This window comes from Seriola aureovittata, chromosome 1 (assembly GCF_021018895.1).
Source record: "Seriola aureovittata isolate HTS-2021-v1 ecotype China chromosome 1, ASM2101889v1, whole genome shotgun sequence".
NCBI classification, from domain to species: domain Eukaryota; kingdom Metazoa; phylum Chordata; class Actinopteri; order Carangiformes; family Carangidae; genus Seriola; species Seriola aureovittata.
This window is the reverse complement of record NC_079364.1, coordinates 5,839,294-5,862,176: the sequence shown is the minus strand read 5'-3', so window position 1 is coordinate 5,862,176 and position 22,883 is coordinate 5,839,294. Positions and strand designations below refer to the sequence as shown.

Genomic DNA, 22,883 nt, shown 5'->3' with positions numbered 1-22,883 from the left:
CGGGGTATTTAGGGATTGTGAAAGGTGTCATATGATGCATTCAGGCGTGAAGGTTAATGCTGTGTGAGGGCGGTGAACTTGGTGCTCATCCGCAGCCTAAGTTGGGGAGTGTGCAGGCATGCAGCGTGAAGACCGGTGCATCAGCGGGGGCTTTGTTGTGTCCTGGGGGACGAACGTCCACACAAACAACAGAGACAAAGAGTCGGGAATGTGCTTCTTTTCTCTAATATTTCATCCTGCTGCAAAAGTATCATTTTCAAGATGAACTCTCAGCACAAACGGGTTGTAAGTGTTGCTGTAAAATTAATGGGAGCTCTCCCTAAGTGTAGCTTGCTGTGCACTTGCTGGCGGAGAAGCGCTATACTGTCTGTGTGCGTTCAGCAGTCGTGCCGCGTCTGAGCAGCATGCATTATTTATCTGCACTGATCTCCAGAAACAGCGATACCTCAACAGGGGCAGGGGGGAGGGATGTATATACTGTAATCAATTCACGGAGAGTTAATATTAGATGTGATAGCTGGACTGATATAATATAGTGAGGGGAGAGCAGAGGGACAAGCAGCATCTTTTATACGCTCAGCTGTGCTTTGTCTTGTTTGTAACATCTTGCTTCAGTAGCTTGCAGCGTGGCAGAGACAGTATGTATGGATATCCTATGGTTTATTTATCTGTCATTATCTATGATGGAGATACGGGAGCACCTCAGTGGCAGCAGGAGGCTGTGAATAAGGCTGAGGAGATGAGATCTCTCTTATCTTGGGATGGCTTTTCCACACTGAGGAGGTTGACTCCTTTTGTCTGCAGATACTGTATCTTAATCCACATCAGTGTAACACACGGCCGCTGCAGGCTACACACTCATCATCTGACTCAGTGTGTGCAGATTACACATTACACAAGGGTTATGCTGGTGTTATTTACAGCATCTGTACGTGTTTGTGTGCCTGCATCCAGCTGCTTCTGCTCTCCCTTACTAAAGACTGACGGCAGCACCTAATGTGGAGAGCAAACAAAGAGAGCCATAACTAGATCGCACGATATCACACACACACACACACACACACACACACTTTGATGACAAGACAAACACGCCACCAAAACCCATCCCCTGCAGGTTTGGAGGATGGTTCTGAAAAGTTTTTGGCTTTGAGGAATATATCAGCAGTAGTCGTGTTCAGCAGTTGGATGGATTCCACTGGGAACCAAAAAGTGACTGTGAATAAACTATCAACACATTTATTGAAACTCCTCAAACCGCTCTTCACTGCCTGCGTTATCTTTGCCAAACTCACAGCTTTCAATCGTCACTAGAGCATTTACATTTTTCATTCACTCATTCGGCAGACGCTTTTATCCAAAGCAAAGTAAAGCAAACCGATTAACCCAAGCAAATAACTGAAATCCACAAAGACTAGACACCCTACAGGTAAACGACCGTTTCCACCAGCATATACAGATGTGTCGCGGTCTTGACAGTATGGAAGGAACACATTCTGACAACTAGTGAATACACAAAGCAGAAACTTCAAGATTAGAGTCACATAGTTACACAAGAACATAAACTCTTCAAAACATATGGAAGTCCATTACTGCCAGTAAAAGAAAAAAAATTAAATAGATTTTTTTTTTGCAATAAATAGGAAAAAATAAAGTAGATTTAGTTGTGATTTAAAAAAAAAAAAAAAACACTCATCAAGTCAAACTTTGAAAATCAAAATTATGAGATAAAAGGTTGAAATTTTGACTTAAGCCAAACTTGTGACTTACTACGAGCACTTTTCTTTCCTTTGGCTTGTAAGTAAGTCTTTACATTTAATCCGAGGCGTGGCCCTGATCAGTCTTCTTCTGTTTCATCATGCAACTATTTATAGATCCGGTTTGATTGTCCTCACATATGAACACTAAAGATGGAGACAATGATGGATCTGTTCTTCTCTCATGCCATTACATACCACACACATTTTCTCTCTGCATCACGCATACTATAAATCAGGGGTTCCAAAGCTTTCTCTTTATATTAATTTTATTTCAGGATACCACTCTACGCTCCAATGGTTCCTGATTAAATAAAGGTGTAAAAAAAAAAAATTTAAAAAAAAGGAATAAATCAGTTGTGCACGTTGGAGTGCAGATTCGCAAATGACTACTGAACTTCAACTATGCTGGTTGGTTAAATGAATTTCTTTCATTCTGTTTTTTTAGTTTTCATGCAGTGATTCTGTTTTTCTTTACGTCTCTCAGTCCCTTAAAGATTCCAATATCTGTTTCAATATGTTGTCAGGTAAGGGATTCAGGTGCGGGACAGCTAGCTTCCCCTAACCCACCAAAAGCTGCAAGCCATGTTCCTACAGTAGCCCAGAATGGACAAACCAAACACCGGCTCTAGAGAGGGCCTTGAGCGTTTTACTCTACCTGGAGGCCGCCGTAGGTTCTCCTACACGCCTGTAAAGGGAGAGATGAGGGGAGGGGGATTCTAGATGCCACTAAAACCTAAAAACTTGTCCTTTAACTGCAAAGTCTTATTTTCATTCTTTTGGTCATTATTTTCAACTGCTGTGCATCTGGAAAATGAGTTGCGTTACTATGACAACTGGAAACCGTGAGACAATATGAAAGTTGGTATAAATGTCATCACGTGACTTTATGGGATAACATCAAAAATATAAAGTAAATACCTTCTTCACTTTGTGAAGCACCGCGACAAGTCTCAGACGCCCCAGTGTAACACGCATTAACATTACGGCATTAACATTAATGCACAGCAGTGCGAGTGATGGTCCACGATGAGATTCTGTTCTGAGACAGCAGACTCTCTTAAAGAGGGGGTTAACATAATGTAGTCCAGTGCAGCCTCCGCTAGTCCAGCACTGTATTGTTAAACCATTTAAAGCCTTGATTAAAAGTGACCTACAGAAACTCCCTGCATTCACCAGAAAAAAGGAAATAATTATGCCTATCTTATAATTATGACTTTACATAATTATGAGATCCATATCTCATAATTACAAGAGAAATATCGTAATTAGAGACAGACAGAAAGATCAGAACTACAAGATAGCATCTCCGTCTTTGTTAAATGCATCACACTTCTATAAGTAGCAAAGCCACGAAACTGATTCAAAAACTGACAGTGAGTCAGTGCAGGATGGTAAAACTGAAATGGATCATTTCTACATTTTACACCAGACTGAAGCTTTGCTGTTTTTCCGAACAAGTCAAGAATCCTGAATTAAGCAGAGGCGACTAATTACATGAACGACCTTCTGTGAGTCAGCTGAGGATGGTGGTGGTTTGATCTTTGAAATACTCCTAAACTGCATGAGGAGTATTTTGCAAAAAGAATATTTGAACTAAAGAATAGTTTCTCAGGCACAGGGAATACGGTGTCGGATATTTTCAAAGAGCTCGGAGATTTATCATAAATCAGGGCCTCTTCTCGACCATCCACCAGCTCACTCAGGCTAACTTAACAGCTGGTGCCCCTTGGAGGATTTCATCTGCACACCAATACTGATGAGACTCTGTTGGACATTGTACTGAACCCGGCCAACAGTTAAACTGGCAGTATGTTCCAAATTAAACTGAACGCGAGCCAGTTCAGCTGCTGTCCACCTCTGCAAGCACCAACCAGAACACTGAAAGCAGATGGACGTTTCTTGGTTCTGAGCTCGCCAGTCTAAAAACTACAACATGCATCCCACACAGGACACAGAAACAGAATCAGCAGCCAATCACATGAGATATGAAAAACACATAAAGTGTGATGTGAGAACTAGAAGAGAAAAAGAGATGCAGTTAGATTATTTTTAAGCGGCGAGTTCACACCCTGAGGTTTGGATTACTGTGAGCGTCTGATATAAACAAGTCATAAAATAAGCCCCGAGCAGAGAAACATGACAGTACTGCAGCAGAGGATGTCTTAGAGTTATACAGAGTGGCATCATCTGATAATCCCTCTGTTGCTGCACTAATCTGTCTCCTGCAACATCCTGAAAACCTCTCAGACATACTGAGTAAAGGGTTTGAATACTTGTGTCCAATGTGACACTTCCGTTTTTCTTTTTTAATACATGTGCAAAAATTCTGTTTTTGCTTCGTCATCACGAGGTATTGAGTCTGGACTGATGAGGGGAAAACATTTATATAAATGATTTTAAGGATGAAGCTGCAACATAACAACGTGCAAATCAATCATCGGCTTAAATACAGTCTTTCAGAGCCACTAACATTGCTCCAGACTTTTTGTCTTGTTTTTTCTGTGGCTTTCAAGGTCTTTCGGTCAATAGTGAGAGGAGCTGCAATGCAAAAGATACTGATTCAGACTGCTGATTCAGTCCACTCAGTTCGTCTTGAGGATTTGAAATCTGCTTCACGGACCGAACGTAATCAGAGAAACTGAAACGGCGCAGATGAAAATGAGATGAGAGAGTGATGAAAACATTATTTCTAAGCCACTAACGACTAGATCTATGTTATGTTCTCACATTATCCCAAATGTTTCCAGCAATTCTCAAACCTAAAGAAATACATGATTTTATTCATGATAACAGTCCGATTCATTTGGTCGTCTGTCAATGATGTCATATCCCCTATCTGCATGCGTCAGTGTTGTGGTCGCCTGTCAGAAGCTCAAAATGGACTTTTATCTAGTTTTAAGCCACATACACTTTTTACACCTTGGTGATTTATAACTATATATTTTAACTAGATGAAAGATTCAGAGAAAAATGCTGAGTAAATGTTAGACAGCTCAGCTCCCAGCCGCTCCGAGACCTTTGTCCACCAAAGAGCGTGCGATTTCTAAAGTAGAACAGTTTTATTCATTGTTTCTACTGGTTTTAATCCCCTGGTCCGTTTCTTCCAAATCTCTTGAACGCTAGTTATCAGAGAAACAATCAAAACAAAGGTTAGCAGCAATCTCAGCCTCAAATCCGTCCCTGTTGTCTCGTGCCTGACATACAGCTTTGGCAAAACTCTCCAACCTGCCCAGAAGACTAAACGCCGCTCAGAGGCCAACGATGGCCGAAGCTCTTGTCAAGCGACAATCACCACAACCTGCTCCCGGCAAGAAACCACATTCAGCGAAAGAGAACATTCACACATAGCACCTTTACGGGTTCTAATAACCTGGTCTGTTTGTTTTGGAGAGGAGGAGACATCTGGGGATAATTCAGCCCCTGGAAGAAATCCAAACCGAGAGAAGCTTACAACAACTGCCAACAACTCCCATGATCCTACGCTCCCCTAGCGGCAGAAGTTACATACTGTGCGTTTAAATGGATTAACCATGAGTAAGTGGATAACTTCGTCTCCTGTTCCTTCCCTTCGTATCAGTCTGCATGATTGTTGAATATCTGTGTAACAGTAAGATGGCGGCTCCGAAAAGAAGCTCTTTGATTCTAAAGAACTAACACCACATCCTGAGAGTTGATGTTTTAGATCTTAGAAACCTGTCCTGCTGTGCTGCAAATATCTCAAAATACCTCAAGAAAAAAAAAATCCAGAATCAGACGATAAAAACAAACAAAACAAACAAGATAATACAATAATAGATGTTTGCTGGTGTTTTATTATTGCACTGAGATTTTTCTGCAACTCCACAATCACATTTTAAGCCCCAACATGACTGACAATGGTTCCCGTAATCACACACATAATGAGCAGAGGCTGCAGTCAGCCAGCCCAGTCTGCCGTCTCGCTCGTATCTCGGCTGTCACCAGTGGATCGAACCCTGCCATGTTTCCTGGCAAGACACCAGGATGCTGCCATAGCTGTTACTCTTTCCTCCCTCTCTCTCTGTTTCTTTTCCTGTCTCTGCAATGGAATTGACAGGATTGAGAGAGCAGTCTCTCTGCTCCAGGTTTTCTTTGTACTCAGGTTTCTGGCAGGAGAAAGAGAGACGTTTACAGGACGGATTAGAGTTCATAGAAATAGATCTCCTCTGTTGTTTGCTTCAGCTGACAAGCCTGGTTTACACCTCACAGTCTTTCTTTCTTTTGTATTCCTTCTTTCTTTCTGTCTTTCTTTCTTTCCATCTATGCCATCACTCCACTCCCCAGGCTGGTCCATGTGTCTACAGTTGAGCAGGCAGCTGACAGCACAGTGACAAGTGCTGGGGATGGGAGGATGAGAAGCAGTGGAGGGAGAGAGGGAGGGAGGGAGGGAGGGAGAGGGACTAATGAGAGGGACAGTAGCAGCAGGGGTCTGTCACTGCACCTCCAGATAAGAGCCCCCCTGACTCTCTTTGATATCTGTCCCAAGTGACCAGGTCGCTCCATCCTCGGCTCGTACCAGTGAGGTGGGGGCAGGGGTGCTTATTAGCCACTCGTGCTCCCCCCCCCTTTGTGCACTTGTAAAGGGAGGAGGTGTTGAAGCAGGGGAGGGAGGTGTTGCATGGATCAAAAAGCAAAAAGCAGAATCGAAAAGAAGATCCAATAATGAGAAAGGATGGGAAGATGAAATTGTTTGGATACGCCCAGGTTCTCCACCCAGTACAATCTCCCCCACGGTTTATATGAAAAATGCACACGAGGAGCTGCAGGTTTTAACATGCGGGAAAACACCTAAACAACACGACTGGTAACTGTTACAGACAATGATTCAATACTTTTAAATATATACATTAAATATACGGATGGATTTTCTTACATTCACGTAGTTTAAACTATATAAAAATCCCCTGCTAATATAATATATAATACACCTGATACATTCATGTGTTGTTTTGTTAGAAAAATAGCACATCCTGCAATGTGTAGAAAAGATATTACTTTAAGTATTTTACATTAGATTTACAGGGTACATACACTGTATCACTTAACACATGTCAGAAAGTTATGTCGATATATTAGATCTCTCAATATGAACTTCCCCATTCACTTCAATGGGAAGGTGGTCTCAGACTTGTGGACCTCACTGTGTATTTATAGACTGTTAATAAGAGAGAATCGTGCAGATCTCAACTTCCATGTCTCGTTCTGCACCAGATATTTGAACAGCACATTGTGTTGAAATGAGGTGTACTAAATTTACCAATGAATAACATGAATACATAATATAATCTTCCTTATTAAAATGAACTAACCTTTAACTTCAAGCATAATTTTAATTTCCACAGCTTTAATCGGTAAGAGCAGAGCAGATGTGTCATAAAAAAAGTCTGTCTTACAGCTTATTTTACACAGATAATCTATTACATCTCTCGTCTTGTATTTCAACACAGAAAATACCTATAAGGGTCATTATTGACCTGAGTTAAAAAATTAAAAAATAAATAAATTAAAAAAAATCAGGATTCAGACAACACAAACCAAAGGAACCAATCCTGTCAACTTTTGGGGACGAGGGGCGGGGCTAAATAAACCTGAACTCTTATCAATACAGAGAGTGAGAGAGTTAGCATTAGCACAACCACTAACGCTGTGTCAGCCACTGCTAGTTACAAAATAACAAACAACATAAACAAGTAAAAGATGCTAACTAAGCTAACCGTTCTGATACGTCTGCTAGTCTCTGGTTCTGGTCTAAACAGACTCCTCATCTGAGTCTGAGTCTGAGTCTGACTGAGGCTCAAACACGTGGCTGAGTCTCTCTGACGTTTCCTCCTCAAACCATCTTTATACTCTCCGCTCTTTCACCTGTCCACCTGGAGCAAGCAGCGGACGTACGGCCACTTTTTATGTTAGGAAAACCGTCTTAAACTAAATATTAATCACTCAACTCAACTCCGATTATGTAAACTTGGATTATTGGGGAATTTACTGTGCACCCTGGTGAATGAACTGGCACCTTAAACTGCACATTAGGCAGATCTCAGCTTCGGCCTCTCAGCCTGTTTTGAAAGACTGGACCTCTCTCTCCCCTAACACTTCGCAGAGGGACAGCCGATTCCCAAAGCTAACAGAGTGTGCTAATTGTCTGAGCTGGTTGAAGGGGGCACTGATGGCGTCTTTATGTCTCCGTATTGTCTGGAGCAGTGCGATACGTGAACCTCCAGCGATTTCATGTATCACAGGTCCCTGAATGAAATCCCAGTCAACGCTACAAAATCTATTTAAAGATCACAATTTTAGTCACCACAGGAAATGCAGAGCCAAATTTTAATCCTTTTTTCCAGTTTGTCCCAGATAAAACTTTACAAGCGCTGTTTTTTAATGAGAACGTTTTTTTTTTGTATATCTCAAAACTTGGATTCAAAAACCAAGCCAGTGTGAAAGAAAAGCATTAAATATGTATGAATACAAACGTTGAGGACCACAAAAGGTATTTTAGTTGAGACTCCAGCTCCCTCTCTTGTCAGTTCTCCTGCCCAGAAACCTCAGACTCCTCTGGGCTTTTGTCTTCACACATGGCTGATTATATGAACTGTGCAATAGAAAAGTCAGTGGGGATGTGCTCTGAAGACATTTTTTTCCTACGACAGAAATCTTTGCTCCATCAACAGGAGCATAATGGTTCAGGTTCGTCTTGTGATTTCAGGCATCTACGCTCTTATTTCCCCTCTTAAGATTGCACATCCTGATGATGGACATAATCATAACACTGGACTGAGCACTTTGATGTCCGTCCTCAGTCAAGGTGCACATTTTGATATTGACTCCTTGTCAGAGGTGTGAACTTTTCATATCCACCCTCCCTCAGAAGCCGGTCCTTTGATTTCGCCCTCGCAGCAGGTAGGAGGCCAACTGAGGCGGCTTCAGAACATCAGTCACACCCTCCAGCCTTCACGGGAAACAGAACGGCACTATTGATCATTGTGGAAACCTTCATGTGCTGGGCTGATTTTTCTGTGCATGTGAGCGCAGGCACATGCAGGACTGAACTGTGCTCATTTCATACGGCTCTGTATCAAATTGATATGTGGAGGTGAGGGAAAGACTTGGTTTTGTGCTCTTTCTAATGAGCCCTGGGAGGAATTTGACTTGCAATCAGTCATTCAGCTCCTCTGACAGAATCAGGTGAAACACATATTGATTTGTATTGTTTTTTTGTTTTTTTTAAACTGGCTACGCTCAATACATGTGAAAGGGCACTGAACTCTTCTGTGTTTACTACGTGTCCTAATGTACTAAACTAAATCGACTTTTACATCCAACCTGCTATAAATAACCACAGTTTGAGTGTAACATGGCGTAGTCCGGACGACTGGTAGCCGTTTGGTCAAAATAGTGTTTTGTCAAAATTGCCTAGCTCAAAAATCTTATTAAGTAAAAATTATGATAGCTGACATTTTTATGCACACATGCTTTAAATGGACAACACTTGGATAAACTGTTGGCAAATTCATCCTCTTTGGAACCTGCTGTTCAATAGTTTGGGGCCAATCCATGTTGTGGATCAGGACATAATTCCACTGGATACGTAAAAGCTCTGATTTGCTGGTGGCACTAGAGGAAAGGTTACGGGCTCACCTATGTCAACAGGCTTCATCATCTGAGCATCATTAATATGGATTAATGTATCATTCAAATAGGTTCACTTGAAAACAGGGGTTTGTATCTGCAACGGTAAATTTGTAAAACTCACAGTCACATACTGTGCAAGAAAAATACTTACAAAAAACAAACATACTTAATACATGCGTGTGTGTGTGCAAGCTCACGGGCAGAGTGATAATGTTTCGTACACAGCGTCACAAAAGAAACAGGGCGGGATCTCCAGCGTCTGACCAACCAACGGTAACACTGTGCACAAAACATTACCACGCAGTCAACCTGTCATCAGCCTTTGAGAAAAAACCCATACATATATATATATATATATATAGATATATATATAGATATGTATGGGAGGGAGAGCTAGAGATATAGATGAGAGATGTGTATGTGTGTGAGTGTCTATGTGTGCACACATAATTCCTTTGGATTTGAAAGTGGTCTCAGACTTTAGGGCATCACTGTATATGAAAAACAAATATGTGAACTTCATGGTGGCTCTAGAGGAAAAGTCAGGGGATCATTGAAATCAATAGGCTTCATCCTGTGACAACCAATAATGCCTGTACTAGATTTCATTGCAATCCATCCAATAGTTGTCGAGATATTTCAGTCAGGACTGACTGACTGACACGGCCATCACTAGAGCCATACTGCTGTGGCTAAACTGCTGTTATCTGAAACGATAACAAGAGTAAAGTTGATCAAAGTTTGGTTAAAGTCGGTCAGTAAATTGTGACGGATGTTGACATCAGACATCGCCTTCATTTTCTTATCTAAAGTTTCTTACAGACTGTTTGATCGTCTGTCTGCTTGTTTTCCCGTCCTGTCTGACGTCTTCCTCAGCAACTAACTTCATCACAAAAATGATGTTCAAAACTACCAAAAAGAAAAAAGAAAAGAAATAAAGATCAGCACCATTTTGCATCAGTGTTCAATAATTATACAGAGAGAAATCTACAGTAGAAGAAGCAGACAGAACATTTTCTCACCCTCAGTAGCAGCACCCTCCTTCTCTTGTTAGTGTTGCTATCACAGCAGTTTCAATTTAACTGTATAATTTGGACCAAGGTCAAAACAACACACAGGAAATTGCTGAATACTGTGGAAAAAGTGTTTCATGTGGAGGTAGGGCGCTGAGGGAAGGACCAAAGTTGAGGGAAAGCACACTTATTTGTTATTTGGTCCTGGACTGAAACAATGACTCTGTGGTTTAAGTGCTGACTTTCAGCTAGAACTTTAGTCTGAATCTCAAGAACCAAATGGGAACTACAGCCCTATTCTGGCTCCTCTCACACCAGCAATAACTGAAGCTTTTCCAACTTGCGAGCTGTGGAAACAAGTTGGGAACAAAAGACTGACGTATCATCACCTTGCTCATTTCCACATCCAACATTTACAGATCGGCAATGACGATTCATGTGGAGTCGTGTTTGCGTCCACCTGATGAATCCAAGTGCAGTGTTCCCTCTCTTTTAGCTCCGTGTTCGGTCTCCACCAGCTCCTGAGGGAAACATCCGTCTCTTTAGCTGCTAAATGCTCCACTATGTTCACCAGCTGCTGTCTGACTGTGTCTGTCTGCTGTTTGCTGCTGAGCAGGTAGAGGAAGATGCAGTTTTAGCAGATACACAATGAGCTGAAAGTCAGTACAAAGCTCCACAAAGTCCAGCTGCAGACTCGGGTGATAACTCTCAGTAGGTTCATCACTGCGTGCGACCCCACCAGTCCTCCAACCTGAACAACCACATCGCTCGTTTCTTTTCAACCCTCAGATACGACCCTTAGGAGTGTCTCCTGAAATAGCGCCCCCTACGGCAGCAGGCATACCGGACCTTGGTGGTCATGGTTACAATAATAACAATGTGGTTATCTTTGTCGAACGGTCACGGACAATAAAAACAACATAAACTGCTACTTTCACATGGGAATCGAACTCCGCTCTGCTGTGTCATATTCCTGTGTTTTGTTGAGCCATCCATCCACCACAACCTCCTCCTGATGTGGACTTTGTCTCTCTTTATACTGCATCACCAAACTTTTTGCTTTGCTCTTGTCATAATTGCTACGGCCGCTATAAGTCACCTAACAAAATAATGAAGCTATGGGTCACAAACCTGCTGCACAAACGACCTATGGGCTCCTTTTTTTTTTACAGGAAGACAGTTTCGTGAAACCCATTTCACAGTTTTTCTCATTGTCATTTCATATACTGTTATTATAAAAATATCGACTACAGCTGCTTTAAAGTAAAATGTGCAACAAATCCTACATTGTTCAGACAGTGTGGACATAAACACGAGGTGAAAGTCAGCATTTCAATCTCACAACACAATGAAAACATCACTGTCCTGATACTTTCTGACAACACTGTAGATTCCAGGAAAGGAAAAGGAAGCTAATTCATCAAAAAATAACTCCCTGAAGTCACAGTTTGATGCTGTTTGACAGCGAAAGCCAAAAGATTTAGCTTTAATCTGCACTAATATCCTTGTTGATGACAGTGCACATAAGGAGAGAAGGAAAAAAAGGATCATGAATAAGCACAAAGTCAGTTTCCACGGCCTTCAACATGTCATGGTGTTGCTTATTCATATAGTTTGTATATAGTTTAGTATCCATGCTGCTTTGGACAAAGTGTCAAAGGCTGTGGTTATTTTCTGATCAGGATCAAGCGTCTCTCCTCCCTGCAGATGAGGATTTGGACTTCCTCTCACTGATTTAATATCTGTGTGGCTTTCAAGGCTCCGTGCTGCAACACTATGACAAAAGTAATTTTCAAAAGGAGTTTTTACTCGGATGGCAGTGGGAGAGGAGGAAGCAGCCGCCTCCCCCATACCACCCCCTTTTTCATTGTGAGGAGAGGAGGGGGGGAGGGTTGGCCTTGAACTGGAGCTTCACAATGGATGTTTGTCCAAACTCATAAAGCAAAAGATGTTTGATCCTTTGAGAGTGAGTAAACAGGGGCCCAAATGGAAATGTCTATGAACATGGGCAAGTCGATTTTATTTATATAGCGGCAAATCATAACAGAGGTGATCTCAGGGCAGGTTTCATACAGACCGCCCTCTTTATAATGTAATTTACAGAGACCCAATATTCCCCCATGAGCAAGTACTTGGACAGCGGTGTTAGACTGATATCGTGTGTGTGAGATTTAGCATGACGCTAGAGTCAGGAGATGTTGACCTCAGCTCATCACTGACACTGGAAGCAGGGAGAAACATTAGACTTGGCTCTGCTCAAAGTTCATCACCAGGACCAGCTGCCCAAAGAACAAAGAACCAGTGTGAAAAATAAACAACTCAGCAAAACTAAGTCAACCGACTGGAAGAATTTAACTCCGGTCCAAAAATCCACCTACCAGCACCTTTAAACGCCTCATTGAATAGGCTGATAGCGCCCACCCACAGTGCTTACTCATCGTGGGAACCTTACCCTGTTAAGCGCCTTGACAGAATGTATCTTATGATTTTGGTGCTATACAAATAAAATTGAAGTGAATTAACATATTGCATGTCCCTTAATACGTACTCAAACAGAAATATTAAAATGACAGTTTATGGATTTAGGGAGAGTCATGTGATCTTCTTCTCGACCAGCAACAGTTCATCTATTTGCTCAACACCTCTGCAACAACAAGACTCTGGAGCCGTTTCCAAAGTCACTCGCTATTTATTATACAGGCTACTATGTACCGGTTACCATCTTATTTTGTTTTTTCTGTCTGTACAAAGCAAACTAATAAGAGACAATGCTGAGTAATAAACTTTTAAGGTGTTAGTAGCCAGAACCAGGCGAGCTGTCGTCTCCTGCTTCTGGAGAGGAAGCAAATGAGCGAAGAGCCGTTACGTTGAACTATTTATTTAAGACAAATGTGAAAGCTGTAAGCTGAAATTTTCTCGTATGTAAATGAAGGAGCATAAAAACAATAACTATACTGTGTGTGGATGTGTGTGTGTGTACCCATGCCTATGTGTGATGAGTGTTTCTTTGTTATTTTGGCTTCAGTGCACACAGGCAGTCATGCTCAACTATACAACAGAACAATAGTTCCCTCTGTGTGGCTTTGATCTAATGAGAGAGTGAGGTGGTGGTACGAGAGAGAGAGAGAGAGAGAGAGAGAGAGAGAGAGAGAGAGAGAGAGAGAGAGAGGTTGTTCAGGGAAGCGGAGAAGAGAGATGAATTTGGATCATGCTGAGAGTGAAACAGCCACTCCAAGAACTGATTTTATTTTAGCTTGACCAGAGAGTTTACAGTAGAAACTGAACCATGTGGTTTTGCAGAGTGATACTAAAACTATTTTAAGACTAAATCACAGTTATTGGCTTTTCATTCAAACTAAATTAGAGCAGTAGCTGCCTAAGATGATTTAAAAATATCTGTATACACTTTGTGACAAAGCACCATGTATAAAGGTTTGATAAGCTGTATAATGGGTTTTTATTAATGGGTAACACATCATTTACTATTGCTTTATAGATCAGTTATAAGCCATTAAGAAGAACAACTTTGGGGTTGCCAGGTTGTGGAACATCCTCCTCTCTAATGGACTTAGTGCTACAGGACATCTGGACCGTCATCCATTTATAAATTCCTGCAAACCTCCCATGGAAGAGAGTATGTAGCGCGATCAGTTTGTGATTGAGGTGTGAAGGAGGAGGGCGTATTATGGGGGTCCCTGGTCCTGTAAAGTGAAGGTTCGATTCATTGATCCCTGGGAAAATATACTCACAAGAATGTACAGCTTGGATCGGCACGAAACTCCACCCATTAAACTTTGGCCACACCTCCGGCCGCCGTTCACGTTCTCAGTCAGCAAGGTGTTATGAAGCCCAGTGAAAGCAGCCACTGAACACACAAAAACAATCGCAAGTTACCCTGTGTACACAAGAGCCAACAAAAAACAATCCAGCCACAACCAGGCTCTGAGCCTCTCTTCTGATTGGCTAGCTGTTTTCTGAGTGATGGAATAGAAATGTAGCCGATATGCATCAGATCATGTAAACACTCAGAGAAACCAAATGCAAGGTTGGATGGGCCCAGGTGGGCGGGGCTTGGGGCATGGCTTAGAACGGTGACTAGCTTATTGTGACATCACAAAGTTACAGAAGTCCTGACGGCACGTTTCAAGGCTCAGTTTCTGAAAACAGGCTGTGTGCATTTCTCTGTGGACTGAGCGCTTTGATACTTTCACAGTATCTTCACCACATTAGAGTCATGTTTTCACCTACTTGACGAATGTAAACCTAATGTTCAGCCTCCTTTAACTCTGATTTGGTCTCCACCAACTGCTGAGAAAAAAAATCCCTGTCTCTTTAGCTGTTAGATGTTTCACTTTCTTCACCAACTAGTGGCTAAAACAACAGCCTGCTGCTGCGGGAGACGAGTGATAAAAGCTCTCTGTCTGAGCAGACAACTCAAAATCCCCCAGGAATCATCCTCCCAACTTCAATCTTAGCAGCTGGGAGACAAATTCAGAAGCACCTGGTTGGGGTTAAATGGACTCCTGTGACATTTAGATGATTACACTGCAGCAGGAAGAAATATGAAAACATATTAACAGGTTCTCAGAGCAGACGTAAAGGTAATATAAACTAGTAATCCTCAGACGGCCGGTGAGATTCGGAGAGTGGTTGTTTTGCTTCAGTCTGAGGGCTAATGTGTTTGTTATCACCTAGAGCAGATGGCCCAGCATGGAAGAGAGATTCATTTACACACACACACACTTATGCACAACCACACAAGCACTGTCACACATGCATATCATGTATAGGCACACCCAACACGAGCCTATAAACACAGGAAAAAAAAACAAACTACAATATGTGCACATAAATACACATGAACTCATCTACATACAAAAACATAACAACACATAAATTATCCCCGTCAACAGATAACAGGACACATAGCTGCACAAAACACACCTTCGATCAGCACATACACACAAACTCACACACAGCCACACATTTCTTAAGATACACACACCAACAGCAACCTACGCATCTAGAACTACGCAAACACACATTAGCACCCACACAGCAAAGTCATATAGGCCACACACACACACACACACACACACACACACATTTACTGTATATCCAGTCAAATAAAAGTAACACAGCCAAACACACATCTAAATCCACTCTCACTAGAAATTCAGAAACACTTGTTCAGCTTTCTCTCTCATCATCTTCTCCGACTCTTCCATCCCCTCTCCCTACTCCTGTCTTCCTTTTCATCCCCATCTCAATCATCAGTTATTGATCTGTCTCTGGGGAGGAGAAATCAGCCTTTCTCCGCCCTCTATTTTTAGACACAAAGCAGATCTCAGGGAGAGCAACAACCTGAGAGAGAGAGAGAGAGAGAGAGAGAGAGAGATGGAGCAGAAGCACAGATGCGGCCGATACCGTGAGTTGGTGCTTAATTTAATGGTGCGGCAATAAAAGAGTCGAATAAAGAGGGAGCCTGTAAAGTAATGAACCTGCCTATGTTCAAGGATGTTTGGTTCACTCTGGTGCAACCAGTAACACAATGAGGACACCCACGCTGATATGCAAATACAGTTGTTTTTTTGTTTCTTCATATTTTTGCTTTTTCTTTTTAAATTAAAAAGTGAGGTGGAGAGGCTTCAGGCGTCGAGGAAATGAGTCTGTGAGACACTTTCACAATCCACCGTATAATTTCAAAAATGCATGAAGGTCAATCTAAAAATAAAAATCCTTGATACGCTGACCTTTTGGAGACAAAGGAGCTTTCGGCTGACAGGTTTCTGCTGGCTTGAAAACAGACAAATAACTGCTGGTGTGTTCCCTTCTCTTGTCTCTCCCTTGTAACCTCTGTCCTTTTCTTACAAGGGCACATCAATCCTTCTTGGCTGAACAGAATGACTCCGAATGTCAAACACTGTTATAATCACAGTCACTGAGATTTTATAGATAGTGGAGATCAGATGACAGTGTTTGATGGCTGAAATAATTACCCTGCTGGGGAGGGTGAGATGACTGTTGCATGAAGAAAAGAGTAGAGAATGACACCTGATTAAATTGCTTATGCGACAGTACCATCAGGAGGTCCTTTCAACACCTTTCGGATATAGATTACTGCCTTAAAAAAGGTTTGATGATTACCAAAACTTGATCGTGCTGTGTTCATTTTGTTGCACTTGCTTCTTTTGAGAATATAAACTGTGATTATCTGTGAGGAGACTCCAGAGAAAGATCCAGGACTCACCGGGGTGGAAGTGATCTCCAAGTTTGCTCGAGCCCCTGGGAATCTCCCCCAGGGGGAAGCTGCAGAGCAGAGGAGTGTTCAGACAATTTCCTTCAGTCTCTATGTTGGTTTTCAGAAAGTCCTGGTGGTCACATTAAGTTTACACGAGATATAATCCGCTGGATGATTACTGGCTCACATTCGCTGATGAGTGCAGAGCAGCACCACAGTGAGGGAGAAAATGTATATATAATATCCTCTCCTCTTGAAACAAGTATCATCAACATCTTTCATCAAGGCAATTAACCTCACCTACAGTGAGGCTGCTCAGTGGAAAACAAGCAAGTGTGAGTGTTCAGTTAATGTTTTAAGAGGAAACACAATACAGTGGTGCGTCTGGAATACTTAGCTTGACCTGCTGCCACCGCTACCCGAGCGGGGGTAATGGGAAGAAAATGGATGTACTTCCAGACTGCATTATTCTTATAATATCCGAGCTATTCATTCAATACAAAACATTTGTAAAGAAGTAATACTTTGTATAATTAAACTACTGCAGTGCCCTTCTGGCAGGCCTCCCTTCACTCACAGCGAAACCCTTGTCCGGTCTTCGATCAGCCTAAAAGGTCGCGTCACTCCGCTACTCATTGACCTCCACTGTCTACCCACCGCCGCCCGAATCAAATTCAAGTCACAATTACCTCTCTTCCTAGAGCACCTCCTCGCCTCACACCTCTAACACCCTCACATGAATAACTAGCACTTACTACGCCCTTTCGGTGCACTTCTTCACCCGATCTCCTCACACTTTGCCTTACTGAACAGATTTAGCTCTTACACTACTGCACTGAAGCTTCAGTGTTGTCCCTCACTTCTAAGTCCCTTTGGATAGGTGTCTGCCAAATGAGTAAAAGTATCTAGGTTGATAGTTTCTTTGTATAATACGTGATATTGCCAAATAACAACCTCAACCTGCTCCTATACCTGAGTATAGCCAGAGCTTTGATTTATGACCAAATACAAACGAATGATATTTCCATCAACCGCTAAACTCACAGGGACATTTACTGTAGCTCAAAGCTCGTTTTGTTTGTGAGGGAGAAAGTTTTTCAGTAAACAGTTTAAACAAAGAAACACTGAATACAGTTTTAACGAAGCACACATCAACTATATCCTTGGACTCTAGAGCTTAAGCAAGCAATTTCAGTAAGTGTAGACTGAACCACACCAACACATAATATACTCAATTCTGTGTATAATGGGACGGAAATAGCCTCTAACACGCATTTAAGAATGGTGCATTTTAGCTGTGTAACTGTGTAGGACACGAGAAAGTGACTAATTAGTCAGATTTCCTAAAACGCTGAACAGTGTACTTTTAATACTTGCACGGACTAATTCTGCCTCTACTCTTTTCTATTCTGCTCTGTTATGTTGCTCCTCTCTGTACTTAACTCCCATGGGTGCTCATTATGGAAGAGGTTTGTTTGATCTATTCTTTCATTGCTGTTTGAACCTGAAGCGTCACACTCTCTACGGAGTATAGTCTGTCAACATGACTAGTTAAAGCCGCTGCCATTACGCAGACAAACAAACAGTTTCTTGATACAAGCTGCCATTATATGAACAAGTCTAACTGCTACACTGTCAATTTTGTAACTTTTTCTTTCAAATTTTAGGATATGGAAAACAAAATGTGCTCTGAATCTTGCAGGAAAATTATAATATCTGCAGTGAGCTGGTACTGCAGCATGTTGTGCTCTTGCAGAGTGGATTTCTTCCCCTGCTGCAGTGGGACAAGTAATCAGACAAGAACCATCAGTTACGCCTCAGTGCCTTAAGTACAATTAACTGCTATAATTAGTTTCCATTTAAAAGAGGTCGATTTAGTATAAACATACAAGTAGAACATTTAGTTTCAACAGTAAATAACTTCGAGGCTCCTGCGGTGATGCATTTTCCAGAAATGCATAAAAAAGGCATCGAGACATCATTTCCAATAAGGCAACATATTTGTTCTCAGTATTCACCCGTAGTGACTACAGCATCAGACTCTCGCAGCGCTTGGTTTAGGTTAGGGAAAGATCCTGGTCTGGTTTAGTACAGAGAAAAAAGTTCACAGCGACTTCAGACACAACCCGTTTATTTACTATTGACGAAAACCACAGTCTTTCCGTAGCTAACAGTGTTTTTGTAACCTAAACCACAGACGGGACTGTGGATGTCCCTGGTGTGACAATCTGGTGCTTTGTACGGCCGCCATCCATCCCAACCACCTCCTGGTGACTCCACTGCTGTTAATAACTGTAGCACTTCATTCATTCAGAAAAAAAAAAAAACATTTCCTCTGAAACAAAATGGAAAATCGTTTCGTGGTACAGAGACATAATGCCTAAGGGACAGGTTCTCTACCAACAGTCACCACTGGTGTTTTAAACAGACAGCCTTTTTTCCTGTTTAACCAAAAGCCTCTTGGATGAAGGGCAAAGTGACTCTGGGGAAGTCAGTGTTGCTGTGTCGGCCCACCTCTTTGCTCCAGACTGAAATATCACAACAATTATTAGGAGAGTTGCTGTGAAATACGCCACAGTTATTGGTGGATAGGGACGATAAAGACTCAGTGTTACCAGAAAGAAGTGGTGCACACAACGTGTCTGTAGTTGTTTGGGCCACACTGGAAACTGGAGCTGGTCATTATTATATGACCACATTATTACGGTGCACGTTTTCAGCGATCTCTTCACACAATTCTTTCTGTTGTTCAGATGAAAAGTGCCAATAATAGCTGAGCAACAAATCGGAACAAAAAAAAAAAAGGGAACTACAAGAGACTTAATGCCCTCAGCTTCACCTCCGCAGCGCTGGCCGATCGCAGCGTGAAGTGAATGAGGATATCAGATAGTGTTTGAAAGTTGAATAAATGGTTGGACGCAGTAATTCGATGTTGGAAATTATATATTCCCTAAATGTTATAACGTTTTAGATTTGTATCCATCACTCAGTATCATCAGGGAGGCGTTGGATTTACATCACTTTGCGGCTGCATGTTGATGAACTACACTGAAGACTGTGGTGTATGCTGAACATGGAGGCAGCTCCTCTGGGTCTGGTAGCTCTGTACATGATACACTGTGTCCTTTTGTTTTCAGGGCGCTTTGAGAGCGCTGACAGCTCCACCTGTGTCTGTCTGCTTCCTGTTGGTTCGTTAGAGCAGGACAATGAGACAATGAGAGCGCTCGTCTCTGCTAATAAAAGACACATTAATGCCTCCTCTGCCAAGAGCGATCTGCTTGAATGACTTAAACAGAGCAAAGGGACTCTGCGTGTGTGTGTATGTGTGTGTGTGTGTGCGTTTGAGTGTGTGTGTGTGTGTGTCGTCTTTTAGGCCCATTTGTTGAAACCTGTTTTGTCTGATCTTTTTGATGTGTATGCGTCTGCCTGCTCCATTCTGTGAGATTGTCTGTCCACGTGTGTGGTTTTAGTGTTTAACCCCCGAACTGCAGCTCACAAGCCGCGTTCACCCTGTGATATTTACTGCATACTCTTTATCTTTACCGACCAAAGTGTGTCCACGGCATCAAGCATTGAAAACTGCCAAGAAACTAAAAGCTGGCCTCAAATGTCTGGTGTTATTTATTAGCATGTTTACTTCATCTGGGTTCAGATAGTTCAGAATTGAAATAAAAAATTTGCCACTATTTTAATTCAAGTTCTTGGACGCTCCTTGTGTTTGTTTTTTTAATTCAACATTAAACATTTGAATCATAGCTGTCTAATGCACACACCATGTAATTGCAATGTCTCCGATTCAACTCCAGCATCCTCTCAATATCTCCTCACTTTTCTTGACAGGCTTCACTGTCAAACCATTAAGTAAAGGCAAAAATAATTAAAATATATATGTACAGGTATATTGTATAAATAAAGGGTTTTAAAGAAAAACATGTACTCGGGTATCGTACTGACTCTCCTGTTAGGAAAACAACAACCAACAGTGCTATGGTTTTGACTACAAGTATACTGATCCGTAATGACCAGAGAGCAGCAGTGAGGCATGAAGTGATGTCATTCTACAATCTGGAAATGAATGAAAATATGAGAGTTAGGCATATTATTATAAACAGTTACAATCAGTGAGCAACAAAATGAACAAACTGTCCTCAGGCAGCTCTGAGATCTTGGTATTGAAGTTGTGTTACGTCATGTTGTGGAATGAAATGAATGAGATCCTAAAACCAGGAAGTCTCTCGAGACACATTATCTCTTTTACAAGACAGACCTGGACGAAATGACAACAGAAGATAAGAAACTAATAAAAAACTAATTTAGGTTTCAGTTTCTTTAAAAGGTTATCAGTGTAAGTGTGGAAAGATAATTTTTCATCCAGCCATATTCCAAGACGTCTGTGTACAGATACTTTCTGCTACTCTATTCCTTATAAAGTTTTAAGATTGAAGTTTTGTATGTTTTGCACAGAATGTGCATGGCTTCTGGAGAAAGCCACAAAATTTTTTGTGTGTCTAAGGTTGATTTCAAGTGGTAAAATGACAACTGAAGTGTGTGAAATGCAGTGTGAAGGTCAGTAACAGTCTGATTTAAAGAAGTTACGACAAGTGCGTACATAACTGTACATCTGCATACACACAAATCTTTGCCGGATGTGCATAGAAAACAAAAGTGGTGCCATTATAGAGCATTGTGGTAAACCTTTTGTGACCTTGAGAAATTCAGACTAGTAAAGATGAGAACAGAAACATAGGTCGTACTACAGATTAGTTGTCCTACTCATTATTAGTTATCTGTTTGGCAGGTGATCTGAGCTGCGTCCTCTCAAGTCACTCTGCGACAAAACACTGCAGCCATGTTGCAGCTGCAGTATTTACAGATCTGAAAACATGAAAAAGTCCTGTACATTTGGAAATATGTAATGGAAGTCTTTTTTTTTTTTGTAAATGTTTCTTCAGATATGATGCTGCTCCCAGTGACTGTGCTGATTGGCCTGCTGTGCCTGAGCCTTGCGGGGAGTGTTGGGGGTTTTGCCCGTCTGCTGGACGATGTGGAGCTACGCTCGGCTTTCTCGGTCGCACGGACCAACAGCATGGAAGGTGGACCTAAGATGACGGTGACCTTTGACGCTGTTTATGTAAACATCGGCGGGGATTTCGACCCCAAGGCCGGCATGTTTCGCTGCCGTATCCCCGGGGCTTACTACTTCTCCTTCACTGTGGGAAAGTTTCCACACAAAGACCTGTCAGTGATGCTGATGAAGAACAGGAACGAGGTGCAGGCCATCGTTTACGAGGAAAACGCGGGAGAAGAGAGGAAGGTAGGTGAGCCCAGTGGGGGAGAAGGAAAGCTCTACAGAACAAAGGTTACTGTGCAAAACCTGAAACCCCAGAGTGATTCAGATTTCAGGCTTCATTCATGTGATCTTGTGACCTGTTTCAGCCTCTGAATCACTCCTCACTTTAACAGATGTCAGGTGTTGTTGACCGTTTCCCAGCTGGAGAAACAACAGAGCCAATCAGGGCATTTGTGGGTGGGACAGACAGGTGGTGGTGATATTTTTTTGGTTTCTTCCTTTCAATAAATCCCAATAAAAGACCAAAACTAACAATGAATGTATCTTACTAACAAGTACTGTGTGTGAATCTTATTCCTCTGGGCTGTAGAGCTCCATTAAAAACACATCAGTGAGCCACTCTGTTGCACTGGGTGACATTTTCCTTCATCATCATGAACACACAGACTCTAGTTTATTTTGACTCAGTCCCAAACACCATCCTGCTGCCTCAAATACTCACTAGAGAACCAAATGTGGATTAATCTGCTGCTGAAAACAGACCCTAGCCAACACTCTGTTTCCTCCTGTTTCAGTAACGTTTGCTTAAAAACTACAGTGACCACTTGTTTTAGGAAATTACTGAACCTTTTGAAAAACAAACTGCCATGTATAAACGAGCAAGCTGTGCAATGCACATTTGACTCAAACTGATGTCAGTGCAGCATACATCAGTAAACATCTGTCCTTTGTGATTAGCCTAATCAAATCCTCCACCAAGAGTAAATGGCTAACAAAAAGATAATATCAGAGTAGTAAAGAACCAGTCATACAGTCAGAATACCAGGCTAATGATACTGAGTCCTCTAGAGGTGAAAACCGTTAAAACATCCGTCTTCAAGATTTGAGTTACGCAGATGGATCTCCCAGTAGGAACAGCCTCCGGTTCAAAAAAA

The 22,883-nt window shown here is 41.9% G+C and overlaps 1 protein-coding gene across 1 annotated transcript in view; it reads left to right on the top strand.

Annotated features, from left to right (window-relative positions):
* The window catches only part of c1qtnf4 (C1q and TNF related 4), a 44,262-nt gene that overhangs the window by 15,781 nt on the left and 5,598 nt on the right, over positions 1-22,883 (top strand). The window contains exon 2 of the mRNA XM_056375428.1: positions 21,611-21,972. Coding sequence (XP_056231403.1) covers positions 21,613-21,972 — 360 coding nt within the window. The 5' untranslated portion in view covers positions 21,611-21,612. The remainder of the gene's footprint in view (positions 1-21,610; positions 21,973-22,883) is intronic.